We start from the raw sequence: 14,204 nt of genomic DNA, 5'->3' as shown, positions 1-14,204 counted from the left end.
TGTCCTCACCCACCCACACATGGCAGCAGCTCCCTCCCACTGAGTTTGATGGCCTGTGAACAAGATTTGCTAAAAATAAAAAAAAAGAAGAAGAAGAAGAAGAAGAAGAAGGAAAAAAAACGCAGTTGAGTATTTCTGCAAATGTCTTCCCAGTCTCCTGAGTTACTGGGAGTTCTGGTCCTGAATGACGGAGCGATTTCACTTCTGTCATCTGATTTTATGGAGACGGAACCAACACCAGCCTCCACACACGTGTCCTGAACACGGCTGGATGAGTTTTCATCCACCAAACCAAACAGCGGCCTCATGGCATGCAGCTCCTCCCCTCCGAGCCCTCAGCCTTTATCAGCGCCGCACCAACATCTGACTGCGGCTGAGACAAGGCGCATGAAACATTTCTGACATTTCTCGAATGTGTGCCTAATCGGGAATGGCTGCTCATTTGTGGGGGGGGGGGGGGGGGGGGGGGAATTCTCGTACTGGGGGAGATGGGGGGAGGAAGAAAAATGGCGAGATGATGCTGCACAGCTGTATCACACTTTTGGGGTGGAACACACAGTCCTGCAAATGATCGGCCAGTGATTTACATACTTTGACAGATTTGTAGGCTTATCACGTCAGTATAATTTTATGTAAATGTTAGTGTAAGGGTCAGCCACGCTGTGAGCCACGTCAAACAAGAATCTGCAGTCGAAGCACTTAGTTGAAATGAATCATGCGAGCAACTGTTACTAGTGGAAAAATGGCTATTATGGGCTATTAGGGGGAGCGATTGCACTCTTTATTGGGTATTTGCAGGCCAACTGCATTTACAGCATGAAAGTAGGTGTGAGTGCATGAGGGAGATGACGGGCTGGGAGCGAGGTGAATCTGTAGCATCATAATGCAGTTGTCAGTAAAGTCAATCAAAAGGAATTTCCAGGAAAAACCTACATGGAAACACTGGAGTGTTGGCGTTTCAGAGAAACGTGACCGGCGACAGAGCGAGATGAGTGTCAGAGAGCTGGTCGCTTTGCTGCTACGACTTCATTGCTTGTGTAGCCACGGGCCATAAATATCAGCGTTTTTATAATCTTAATTATACAGACATTTTACTGTTCTCCTCCGCAGGCCAGCTCCCCCTCAGACCCAGCAGGTTGCCGTGACGATGCCAAGCACTCCCCTCATCCACAACAACAGCAGCATTAAGCAGGCGAAGATTTAGAGCTCTGCAAATACTGGCCGTCACAGGACGGGGCTGGGAGGGAGAGAAGTTTAGACGTGATGGTCGTGACTCTCACCTCTACTTGCTTTGTAAACTTTGAAAAGTTCCTCACAGCCAATAGAAAGTCAAGAAGAGATGAGGGGGCGTGTCCACGGTGGAGTCAAGGAGATGGAAGGGAGAGTGAGTGAGTGAGAGAAGATTTAGATTCCCCAGAATAGACAGCACACATGTTGAGAGGTGGGTAGCTGGTCCACTCCCATCGCCGCCCAGAAGCTTTCCTCCATTCACTCTGACACATTAGTATTCTAATGCCAGTGGGAATATGTATGACTGCTGCAGAGAGACAGAGATGCGCCGGGGAGGCAGGAGAAGAGACAATGAGGGAGAGAGCGAGGGAGGGGTCCACCAAAGAGACATGAATGTGGTGAAGAGTCGCGGAGGGGGTTTAATATGATGACATTTACCTCCTTAAACCCATTCTCTGTGTCTCCATGACAACAAGAGAGGCTCTCCTCTCAGTCTTGCTGTCTTGCTTCCATTTATCGTGGAGAAATTAATGACTGTACAACTTGTTTGCATATTATACTGTAAATCACTTACCTTGTTTTTACCTTCTGTTTGTCTTAAACTTTTCAAGGCATTTCAAGTAAAGATTGTGGCTTTTACGGAGTGTGAGTGAAAACGTATTACAGCTAGACTATAGGAAGGTGTTGAGAGAGCACAGACCTCCAGCGTGAGTCCACTAATCCACTCCTCTATTACATGAATCTTCAACTGACGTCTACATTGGCAGAGACGTCCGAATGGATTTCTAAAATATGACTCTTGTCAGCGCTCCTGACCAGAGGTCTGGAGGAAAGTACTCAAGTTCAGGAGCTCTGCCCTCGGCCTCATTACACGCAGAGGATTTTTTTTGTGTCATGGATAAACTGAACAATAGAGACTTTTTGCTGTTTCCAGCCTTCTATTTGCATAAATGAAACAAGCTAGCCCCTGAAGAGAAAGTATCCGATCAGTATCCCCTTTGCATTCATCAACACTATCACTGTAAATATCAATTAGTTTGGTCATAAAGGTTCATGTAATACTGGATTTACTTCATGCACTTGTGAAAAAAAAAAAACCCTACCTAATAATATTCAAACATGAAAAATGAAAGAATAATTCTGATTCTTCTAATTAAATTAACTAAAATTGTCAAGCCGATTCACATTCTGACTCTAAAACGCCATGAAAGAGTGAATAAAAGTGTATAAACGTCCCTGACCAGGCAGCCATGAAGAAACCATCACTTTGACAGCTGTTCAACTCGTCTCACTGGTGTATTTAATACATTTACAAAGAAAAAGGTAATGCATACTCTTGGCTACATGTCCGTCTAAATCAGATTCCTAAAAACAACCTGACGCTTGGGAATATTTTCACTTTGGCCAACAGCGAGTTGGACACACTCGAAGCTCCATGTCAAAATGCATTTTCTATGGCCCCTTAATAACTGGCTAATCACTTTAGCATTGTCTCTCAGGGCACAATGCCACCCCTCATGTCCTGTATCCTAGCGAGGGGGCTAGGGAGCGCTCTTATGACAGTGTGTTGAATTTGGGTGACAGGGCCCCATTGGGAGTGGGCGCCCCCGTCCCCTTGGATAATCCCCAGGAGAAAGGCCCTGCATTTAGGGTGTGATACGCTTAATCCGGGGAAGCCTTGTTCACAAAGGATCCCGGCACTTCCTCTGGCCTGGGAGCTTCCGCTGGTCCGGGGGGCCCGGCGTGGCTGCAGTGCAAACATGAAGCAATAATACAGGTCTACTTTACAATGGAACAGACATACAGTACACACACACACACACACACACACACACAGTGGGCATGGGAGAATCAAAAACAAACTTGCAAATTCACACTGTCGAGCAGTGCTCGCACACAAGGTCCAGAGAGTAAACACACATGTGCCTCGGCGTGGGCAGCGGCGGTGTTTACAGTCGGATGCTGGAATAAAGCTCGTGTGTCTGTAGGAACATTGACTCAGTGAAGCTCCAAAAAAAAGCCAGAGATGAATCACGTCTCTGCCTAAAGATAACTTTTGAATTTACAAACAGGAAGACGGTGTCATGTTCTGTCGACGGCCCTTTCAGACGCTTCGTGGCGGCCCTCTTCACTCAAACCAGGACAAGATACCATCATTCATTCCACCTGCATCTCCTGCCAGCTCGTCATCGCAGCACAGGGGAAAATATCTAAAAATAATAAAATAAAACCGCTCTTTTTCCTGAACACATTTCTCCACTTATTTACTACAAATAAACCTCACTAAGGCAACATTTCATATTCAGGGTCATTTATGTAAAGAGCTGACGGCTATTATTCCATATTTCTCTGACGTGAGGCTACATGCATGTTTGGATTAAAAGTTTTGAAACAAAAAAAAAAAAGGAAGGACACGACAGCCTCCATTTTCCTTCACCTCCTATTTCACGCCGACGCGTCCTCTTTCTTCTGAGTGTCGCTTAGCGTCACATCGGCGGAGATGCACAGCAGATAGCAGCAAGTGGAGGAGGAAAGGTCGCTGCCTTCAACAAAACAGAGATACAAGTTAAAGCCGTTGTTGTAACCTTTCCTCCAAATAAGAGTTTGAGTGCTTCCATAACGAATATAATTCCATCTCCGCTGCTCTAATGACCTTTGGCTCTTCCGTACAATCGGCTGTCTGCGGGACTGAAATTTGAAACTAGATTTTCAAAAGCCTTCTCTGATTTGATCTACCTTTGTTCCTCACACTCACACAGGCACTTCAACACTACCGTTGCTTCAGCTTTGGCTCTTCAACTTTAGCTGTTACTCTCTTAGATTACACTTCTATATATTAAACTTCTATATTTGCACCAGAAATCTTCCTGTTTTTTTTTTTTTAAAAGAGGCTTTTGCAGTTGTAGGAAGGAACTTTCTGAGAAAAAAAGGGACAAGATTGGGGCATAACTGGAGCTGTTTATTTCCCGTCCATGGTTTGCTCCTCATTCTCGGAGGCTAAATGCCAGCAGCAGTCGCGTACGCAGTTTAGGTGCCACACGGCTGAAGAGAACAGATTCAGTTTGTTTGTAACAAAAGAACATCAAACTTTAATGGCAACAGTGTGAAACTCTATATTTTAAAGGCTGAAGATGAATTTTTTTTTTTTTTTCAATTCCTCCACAATGACATTGTATAAGATGCGGTTTGTGAGACATCAGAACAAGTCACACAGACGGGGCTGACATGTTCCCATGAATTTGACCAAATTTCATAGAAAAGACTGAAAGAAAGGCAAACGTAGCAAATATATAAACAGTGAGTTTCCTCAGGAAGGGGGAGGAGCTTCTGGAGTAGAGCCACTGCTCTTCTGTGCAACCCTCACTCACATTTGTCACTTCAGACACAAAGTGGTATTTCAAAATGGGACGGCCCAGAAACAAACCAACACATAGCGCCTTTAACATTACTTTCTCTCTCTTTTTTTTTATGCACCGCGAAACATAGAAAGGTCAACCCACCCGCATTCACCAGCTCTGGTCTTACAGTTTAGTGGTCATTGGTGCCGCATTCGCTCGTGTGTTTGACCAATCAGTGACCGTCACTCGCGGTTCCTCTTCTGCTTGGAAAACTCCCACACTTAAAGGGAGGAGCAGAAAAAAAAAAAGTTCCTCAAAATGTAGTTTTATTGATTGTTCCAAGGTTGTCCGACAGCTCTTTGAACTACGAGGCTTCTCTCTTCATTTTCCGAAGTGACGAACACAAAACTGTGACTCAGGGCTGATGTGAAGGAAAGAAACCTTCTCTCCAGGCCTCTTTATTCTGCTGACCTTTGGCTGAACGGTATTTCGTGGTCAACGCAGACCTTCAATTGATTGTGAATTATGAGCAGTGACAGAAAGAGCAATATCCAAAGCCAGGATAATGGACTCATAAACTAGCCGGCTGATCCAGGTCGCTCATTCTGACAGAGAGAGGTCCACCACAGCGCTAGCACACGTACATAACTATTCCTGACAGTGCCAGGGTGAAAGGGAGAGGGAGAGAAACTGTGTGAGTGTGTGTGTGTGCGCTCACGCCAGGTATTCATCCTGTTGTGGGGACAAAACTGTTTATACTCACCTCCTTTTGGAGACAAAAGTCCCCAGAGCATAAATCATTACATTTCAGGGTAGAGTTTAGGTGAGTGAGGTTATGTTAAGGTTGAAGCAGGTCTCCAGGAAGTGAATGTAAGTCAATGTGATGTACTCTGAGGTGATGGAAATTATGCTGTGTGTGTGTGTGTGTGTGTGTGTGTGTGTGTGTGTGTGTTGCAAGTCCAAGAAGAAGCATACCTAATGTGGGAGAGAAACAGTGAGTCCAACACGGGCCACTAGCCAGCATCAGTGTTGCCTTCATGAAGAATTAGCCTGTCAATCAGTGCTAATTCCCAAAGACACACAATGTTCTTAAAATCAGGTGGAGTTTAAACTGGAGGGGCCGACCCCACCGCCTCCTTGGACGCGTGAAAGATGGCTATTAAACACTGTGATAGGAAATCGTACAGTTTTTATCTTGTTAGCCTGGACTTCAAGGACACAGACATATCTGTACTTAAGTGTCTCTTGGCTCAAGCAGCTGCAGCTCTTATATCTCGGCTTTTTTTCTCTCTTTTTCCCCGTTCCAATAAATCAAACTGGAACATTTATTTCTGAACACATTATTTGGGACAAGAGCATAACACTGTAAACATGTTTGTGCCAGCAAGAAGGCTCTGGATACCTTCATATACCATTTTCAGTAAGTCCTCCTCCAGGCAATTCACAGTTTTCATTTGTTTGAAGAGCTAAATAATCCAAATAGGCAATATACACCCCTTTAATTTGGTTGAAACCAAAATAATAACGATGTCAATATTAAAAGAAAAGTGAATACAGCTATAAATATAACAGACACAAACATATGATCCTTTCTTTCACAAAAACCCACATAAAAATCTTCATTACATTGTGGTTTAGCATGAAGTTTTGGGATGTGACGACATTCAGAGGAAAACAAACGCTGCCAGGAATCAGCGTCAGTTCATCCGCGTGTGGCTACGACATGTTTACTTCAGCATACAGTTGTGAAGATGGTGCGAAAATCAAAGCAGTCCTAGCAGAGTGACATTCAAGGGACTGGTCCCTGTGGGGGTGAAATAAACCAAACGTTGCTTTAATGAATACAGTTCAAGTCATATAGATGATGTAACTGAGCCATGGCTGAGGCCAGAGGGTGGCAGTAATTCAGACTACGAGAGCCCAGCGTAGGGATACAATGGGGAGAAGAGGCAGAAAGCACTTTCACAGACAGTGAGGAGACAGACAGACCGTTGCTGGGAGGGAGGTGTACTGTTAAAAAGGTTCAGTGGTGTGATGCCGCAGGTTCAGGCGCGGTAGAGCAGGATCCTCTCAGCACAGTCCTGGCCTACCAGGCCGGCGTACTGCTGCACCTCCGTCTCGTCGCTGGAGCCCTTGCGCTTGCGGGAGTAGGCAGCATAGGGCATGACGGTCCGTCTGTATAGCACCAGGGCTTTGCCCACATCTCTCAGCAGCCGGGAATCTCCTGGACACACACATTTAACATAATAAGAGCACGCGTAACACAATAAACTTTATCCTTATTTTCCCCGTTCTTCTAATTTAACCTCTGAGTGACTTGGCAAAACATGCGCTATTATTCCGAGAAGCTGTTGGAGGAGCAGAGAGCAATTTTCCCTCACAGCTCCACTATGCCCTCAACCTGAAGTCATGGCAGTGCGTGAGCAGGCTAGTTAGCTGGCCTTGTTTACATGGCCGTGCTCCCTGCTGGCTCGCCATAGCCAGCGTCTCATTAGGTCCCCTGTCATACACTGCCAGCTCTCATTAGACTAGTGAAAACACTGCCGAGCTCAAAAGTGTGTGTGTTCGGCAGAACGGTTCTCTGGAGAGCAGGATGGAAAAAAGGGTGAGAATTGAAGACCCTCACTCAGAGAGAGAGAGAGAGAGAGAGAGCGAGAGAGAGAGAGACAGACAGACAGACAGACAGACGGAGGGAGGGGCTGAGTCAAGCTGCCCACAGCTGGCGCCAAGAGGACGAGCAGGAGGTGGCAGACAGCATCACGATATCCCCCATTCACAGAGAATAGGGCACCTTGACACACACACACACACACACACACACACACACACACACACACACCAGAGTCTGCTCTAATGATGACAAATATTCATATATTTCTTCATTTCCATCAAAATGATTTGAAATGGGTTTGCAGCTGCCTCGCCTGAACAAAGCGACCCCTGCAGGCCGCCAGGAGGAGCGGTGGGTGGTGCACAGGTGCCCAAACCTGGAATTACAGTGAGGCGTATTTCAAGTGAAGCACACTGAAGAAGACGCGATGAAACAGGGGGCAAACTTGAAGTCTCACAAAAGTTTCTCAAGATGACAGTGTTTTTTACTATATTTTGTATTCTGCAATCATGAAGAAGTAGTTGTACTGTCTTGGAAGAGAAAGTATTGACTGAATAAGATATTAATATTTTGTCTCATTTAACATTCAGAATTTGAAATTGTATCCCCATTCAGGATAGCCTAGAGCTATTTGAGCTCAATTGCAGCAAAACTAGACAGTAAAACTCAACAGTCGTCAAACTGACCTCAAGCCTGCATTTTTCATCACACTCCTCTGGCCGAAAGTATTTTTCTTCTGAAGAGCATCAGACCTGGAGAAGTATTTTTCCACAGCGCTCTCCTCTCTCTAAGCGACGGTAAATAAAGCCACGTGACTTCTCTCTGGTTACATTTCTCTACTTTTCAGACGATTTACAGTGAGGTTAATAGAAACATTCTGTCAGCTAATATGAAAAGAAAACGGTGCGAAAAGACTGGTGGCAGTAGTCGTAGCTCAAGTCACACGCCGGTGGGACGTGGAGCCCACGTGTCACTCACGCTGGAGTCGATTACGTGAGCTCTGCTATGTTTTAATTTCAGAGAATAACAGTTTCCCATTAATGATGCATCATTTCCCCTCCTGCGACCCAGCCACTATTAATCCGAATGTTAGTTTTATGTTAGTTTTTGGGTAGACACCCCCACCCTCACCCCCGTGGAGGTCTGAGTCTCTACAGCACTCATCAACTTCCGCCTCCAGTCAGAGTAGAAGTGTTCTTCATCCGCCGTCATTCGCTGGAACGTCAATAATCCTCCCCCTGATGAATCCCTGCTCTTGCCACTCTAATTTCCCTCTAAGTGCTTTCACCTTTCTACTTCACATCTCCTCACAGCACTTATTGCTGTTTCAGCAATCGCACAAAGCAGCCAGTCGTCTGAAATGCTCACGGTCAGATCTTCACACCAACAATCCTTCCTCCAATCAGGCTCTCCTGACCGGAGCTAAAACTGATCAAAAATCAACTCTGAACCAGGGTGTGGAGCAGAGCCCACCGGGGTGACAATCAGTGGCACCAGGGTGAGTTACATTTGGTGTTAAAGGAGCTTGAGCCCTCCCACACACCTCCACTGCTCCCCCGCCAACAGCCAGGTGGTAGGGGGGTGAGGGCGCCTGCGTATCTGCACACTTCCCAAAATATTTACCCAAATGTGGCCGAAGCTTCCTGGTTTGATACGACATCAACTATTTACTATTCAATGTTTCAAAGTCAGTCTTAACTGAAGCGCAGGTATTTGGTATGTTCATGGCCTTTCCAACATTTTCTGGCTGTTTTTTTTTCATTTATTAAAAAAACAACAACAACAACAACAACAACTTTTCCAGGCCTGGAAATTGCCATTTCCAAAGTTCAGGACATTTCCAGGTTTTTCCATGAGCGCGTGAACCCTGTGCTGGATCATTCAGAGCATCTTTGCTGCTGTAACCAGTTCAAATGTGAGAGGAAATCACATCTAACAGACAATGATTAAATGATTTAGAGACACATTTTCATAGGAGAGAGTCCAAATACATTAAATATAAAGCCATAACCCCCCCCTTGATATTTTCATATTTCAACTCCGATTTTCAAAGCTCACTGTGGATTAATGTTTTATTTATTAGCCTCATTTCCTCAGTAATTCCCAAACTGCTATATTTTCCCCTTCTCTTTAAAACTGCTGAGTAACATAATTGAAGAATACCTGACACTAACTTTTAAATGAAGAAAATCAGCAATATGTTAAATCTGACCACGGCGGGGGGGGGGGGGGGGGGGGAGATGGGTTTAAAAGACATGAACACGACTTCCACTTGACCATAATTTTGCTCCATGAAGAATTAATGAGTCCTGATGGCAAGAAAGTGAAAATGTTTAAACATTCGATGCTTCCATAATAAATGAAACTGCCTTCAGCGTCGAGTCTACAACCGCATGTTCTTCATCAGCGTGACAGGCCACTTACAGAGTTCAGCTTGTCCACTCCAGAGTGTGTGTGACGCCAAAGCACCACTGTCCCCTCGTGACGAGAATAGGAAGGGAACATGTTGCAGACGGAGATGGATGGCTGCGTGCAGCTTTACGAGGGTCTATTAACCTCAACAGTAATACTGAACAGAGCTCAGCGAGGAGGCACACGGCCCCCGTCTCCCACTCTCACTACAATCCAAACATCCGCTCCTCACATAAACAACTTTCCTTTTCTTCTTCTCTTGCTCTGTCCTCCATTAATGCCTCATCCTCACTTTGAGAAGCTCCAGATCGCCCTTCCTCTCCAGGCTCACCGGACGTTCAGTGACACGCTGCTCTGAGGTCACAGTACTTCAGGATCCTGGTTCAAAGGTCGGGGGAAAGAGGAGTGGTGAGGGTCGACGTGGAAGTGAGAGGGTCAGGGCCGAGGCGAGGGGCCTTGACACCTCGCCACGCTCCTCTCTCTTTCCATCCATCTGAGAATTTCATAACACTTGCTCCACAGCGGATGCTGGTCAAAGGCCGGCTGTTGGGTATTTCTTTGGATCTGACCACTTCCTGTGACCCAATGTTGCAAATCCAAAACAGGGCTTTGGTTTGAAAAGAAAAAGGCCAAGATGGCGATGTAGTAAGGAGAAGGCTCTTTGACAGGCTTGCCAGGGTTCAAGCCCTCGTGTCAGCAAGCATCCGCCCAGCTGAAAGCGAGACACCAACTCTGTGGAGGTGACCATGAATTCTGACCTCCATGTGCAGCCGGAGGAAGAGATAAGAAGAATGCAACAAGTCTTACTTTTAAAACTTTTTACTTTCTCAGAGAGAAAATCTCCCTCCAACACTGTCACACAAGAAAGGAGAGAGGAGGACTATCCTCCCCTCTGAGAGGGAACATTAGTCTAAGTGTGGCTGAGGAGAAGAAAGCTCGGGGAAGAGCAGCAAAGTGGCTCTGACAGTCAGATGATATATGACGCGCTACACTATAAAAAAAAGAAAATATGGAGGAGAAGTCAGGGGGCTTGATGTGCTGTTCAGACTTCACTCTGCCCAACTGAAAGTACAGATAGAGTGGCACAGGCACAGAGGAGGGACAAAGTGTTCCACCCGATTAGGTGGTGGAGGTAAGAAGGATCGCATGAAGCTCATTAGAGGCACTGATGCATTTACACTTTACACTTCTGTTGCAAAGCAGATTCTGGAGCAGCGTCAAGCCAGTGTGGTTGGTTCTGATTAAACGAGCCCAGCACCGTTATAGCAAGAGATGTGAAACCAAAGTGTGAAAAACCCAACGCAACCCAAGGGATTCATACCTAGGTAGGGTGCAATGTTTGGTTCAATCAGGAAATAAAAGTTAGATTAGGTCGTGTGTATATTCTGCATGAGCCATGTACACACACACACACACACACACACACACACACGGCTCATCGGCTCCGCCCTCACTGGGGACATGCAGAGAACAGTCACTCAGGCGAAAGTACCCATAAATCACAGCAAAAACGAAGCAGCAACTGTGTTTATTTATTCAGCTCATTTGTTCCTCTCAGCTGTGTCTGAGGGTCTTTGCTGGGGATGTTTGTCTTCTTAATGTAGAAAAACAAACCGAATCGGACCAAAGCCACGACCCGAGAACAGCAATAAAAACCTAACTGTGGGTTTGCTGAAGTGTTGCACCCCGAAAAATCATTTATACACCAATATTGCAGAAAGGTGTAAAAAGTGGTTTACGAGAGGGATGAGAAGTGTCCATATGCTCGCTGGAGATGTAAAAAAGCGACAAATAGGACCAAAAAATTGGTGTAAAAAATGTGATTATATTTGACAGAATATAACTTGGAGTAAATGTGCAAGGCAAGCAGTCACGTGCAAACTTGTATGTTGGGCTTGGCGCCTGCGAGACACACTAGAGGTTCAGAAGGTGAAAAGTGTTTATCCTGCTGAATGGACAATAACCCAATGTCTTAATCCGTCCAGTAAACACTTATGATGAGTGTGTGAGACGCTGCATATGTGCTGCCCTGAACCACTGTTTCTGTGTGCAACTGAGAGGCCACCCAGAGGTCCTCGATGTGTCAGCAGCAGGCATGTAATCACTGCGGGTCTGCTTTGGACAGAGTTGAGTAAACTTTAGATTAGCTGTCTTTACACAACTCTCTCATTAAGACCGCTCTTTGACCCAGTCACCCTGAAAATCTGGGAGACAACTGGGATCCTTCTCTCGTTCACCCCGGGGTGAGGCTTTGCAGGCAGGGTCGGACAGTGAGCACCGTTCTGACGGTAGAAACTCTAATTTAGAGGGAAAGTGGACATTCCTCTCAACATTGTATTGTCCTTAAGGTCAGTAGTTTCAAGTAAAGACGGTCTTTGACCTAAAAGGAGTTGGAGATAATGAGCTGGAACCAAGTTCACTTGAAGGGTACCTCAGAATTCTGCGACGATGATATAACCTTTATGCCTTACAGACACTCAAAGCAGACAGGCTCATTTTGACCCTGGGAGGACAACAGCTGCATGTCAACATAAAGACAACATGAACACACTTTTTTCCAGAAACTTTTAATTCACGAAGAACGCTGAGAAATTAGGCCATCACAAAGTGAATAATCCTATGATGCAGGTAAATGTGACGGCAGTGAGGAGGATCAAACACAGACATGTTGAAGAAGTCGAGAGACTCGCACAGCGCTACATGCAGGCAGGACTTCCCTTGACAGAAACATGTCTTTATTGTGACCAAAAACAAGCAACACATTGACAAACTGCCAACTCGGCCTGAGCCACAAGCCTCAGCAGAGCGTCATGCTGTAACCTGACGATGCCACAGGGTGAGCTGACCGAGTGACTGGCTGACCACTGGGCGCATTATTGGACAGGACAGAGACCTCGACACCATCAGTGGTCTGGCAAGGACGCTACTGAGCAGCAGTCCAGCCCCACAACTTGGCAGCAGCCCTGAGAGCTAACCATCCAGACTGCGAGCACTGAAAGCTACTGACATGGCGTTTGGACAGCGAGGCCTGAAATAATGTCCGTCTGTGGCCAAGATCAACAGTCCATGCAGGAATGGAGGCACCACAAGAGCCACAGACACACAAGCATACAGTGGCCACAGAGAAAATAGACACCTTGCCCTCAGTAATTTGTGCCTACTCAGGGATTAAGGTTGTGGTTGACAAGAAAAAGGTCTGACCCACCACTGACCGAGATGTTAATGATCAGAGCACTGATAGTCTTTTGGGGTGTTTTCACACCTGCAATTTTTTTTGTGCAGGTTTCAGTCTGGTCCACTTCCCTCCTTTCCTTCATTTAGGAAGGTGAGGAGAAGATCAGGTGTGACCAGCAGGTGTAGTTTGAGCTTAATGGCTCCTGTGTCCGGGGGGTGCTTTGCATTCTGGGAAGTGGTAGACCGCACGAACTGCAGCAGTAGCAGCACTAGTCCAGGACACGGGACCTTCTCCCTCTACTTTATTTCTTGCTTCTTTCATAACCTGGAATGTCAGATGGTTCGTTTCGATGAGAAAGAAGTCGCTGATAGGAACTGTTGAGGAAACCTTTAGAAAATACTTGGCATGTGATTGGATGAAGCATCTGTCTATCACGATCTACGATGGGCTCACTTCACCCCATCTAAACAGCAAGCTGGCTCTAGAAGCTGAAACCAGTCTGAACACAAACACTTGAGGCCTGAGAAGACAGTTTCTTGACGTGAGGGAACCCGTTTAGGTCTGCTTGGATTTCTGAAAATGTCCCTCATGTCATATTGTCTCCAGAACGTTCCACTTGAGTCGACAACAAAAGCTTAAATAGAAGAAATATCACGATTTGATTTTCAATTTAGCCGACGCAGTCAATGCCCGCAAATGGCCTCACGCACAACCCGGCTCCTGAAATATGTGACACACAAGACAAGCGGGGGGGGGTCTTTGAAGTTTAATGTTAGTTTTTACTTCTATGGATGGAACTGAGTCCAAGTATGACATCACCATAACTAAGTATTTTACCGTCTCACCGCATTCATAAATCCTCTTCACTCCTCCACCTTCTCGTCAATCGAGCTCCTAATTTATTGCACGTCTCTCTCTTGCCGTTCCAGTGTGGCGCACCAACCTCCCTCCCTTTCTCTTCTCATCATGATAAAATTATTTATATCACGTCTGTCCTCTTCATCCATCAATTCCTATATTACACCCCCCCTCATCCTTCTCTCTCCTTTAACTGTCAGTCAAGAGGCTTTCTTCAATGGCAGTTCTAAAGGGGGGGGGGGTCACACAACCTTGGCACATCATGTATTAATACTCACACAATGCAGTCCTCTTCCATTCAGTGCCTTCTCTTCAGTTTAGTGCCTCAAGTTCAGGACTGGTACACAACGGCACCTATTGACTCCAACATTGATTTGTCCGTGTGTGATGGGACACATGAAGTGGTTTGATAAGAGAGTTTTGGACGCATCTGCCTGTATTTTTTTGATGACATTAGGATCCCTTTGTCATCAAAATGAACCAAGTCTTAATTCATTTTAATTCCATCCATCCATCCATCCACTTTCTTCTGCTTATTCCTGTTAAGGGTCGCGGGGAGGCGGGGTTCACCCTGGACAGG

At 45.8% G+C, this 14,204-nt stretch overlaps 1 protein-coding gene across 4 annotated transcripts in view; it reads right to left on the bottom strand.

The window, feature by feature from the left end:
• Positions 1–3,819: 3,819 nt before the first annotated feature.
• Positions 3,820–14,204, bottom strand: part of ate1 (arginyltransferase 1) — a 65,259-nt gene continuing 54,874 nt past the window's right edge. For 2 of the 4 annotated variants that reach the window (XM_086180211.1, XM_086180208.1), the window contains one exon: positions 3,821–6,792. In XM_086180211.1, the coding sequence (XP_086036337.1) occupies positions 6,614–6,792 (179 nt within the window). In that variant the 3' untranslated portion in view covers positions 3,821–6,613. Of the gene's footprint in view, positions 6,793–14,204 lie in introns of all 4 variants that reach the window. The other 2 variants (XM_086180210.1, XM_086180207.1) reach the window with 2 other exon arrangements.

The sequence above is a fragment of the Aulostomus chinensis genome, chromosome 16 (genome assembly GCF_037954235.1).
Source record: "Aulostomus chinensis isolate RoL2024-O1b breed Wild chromosome 16, RoL_Achi_v1.0, whole genome shotgun sequence".
NCBI lineage: Eukaryota > Metazoa > Chordata > Actinopteri > Syngnathiformes > Aulostomidae > Aulostomus > Aulostomus chinensis.
This window is presented reverse-complemented; position numbering and strand designations above follow the sequence as displayed.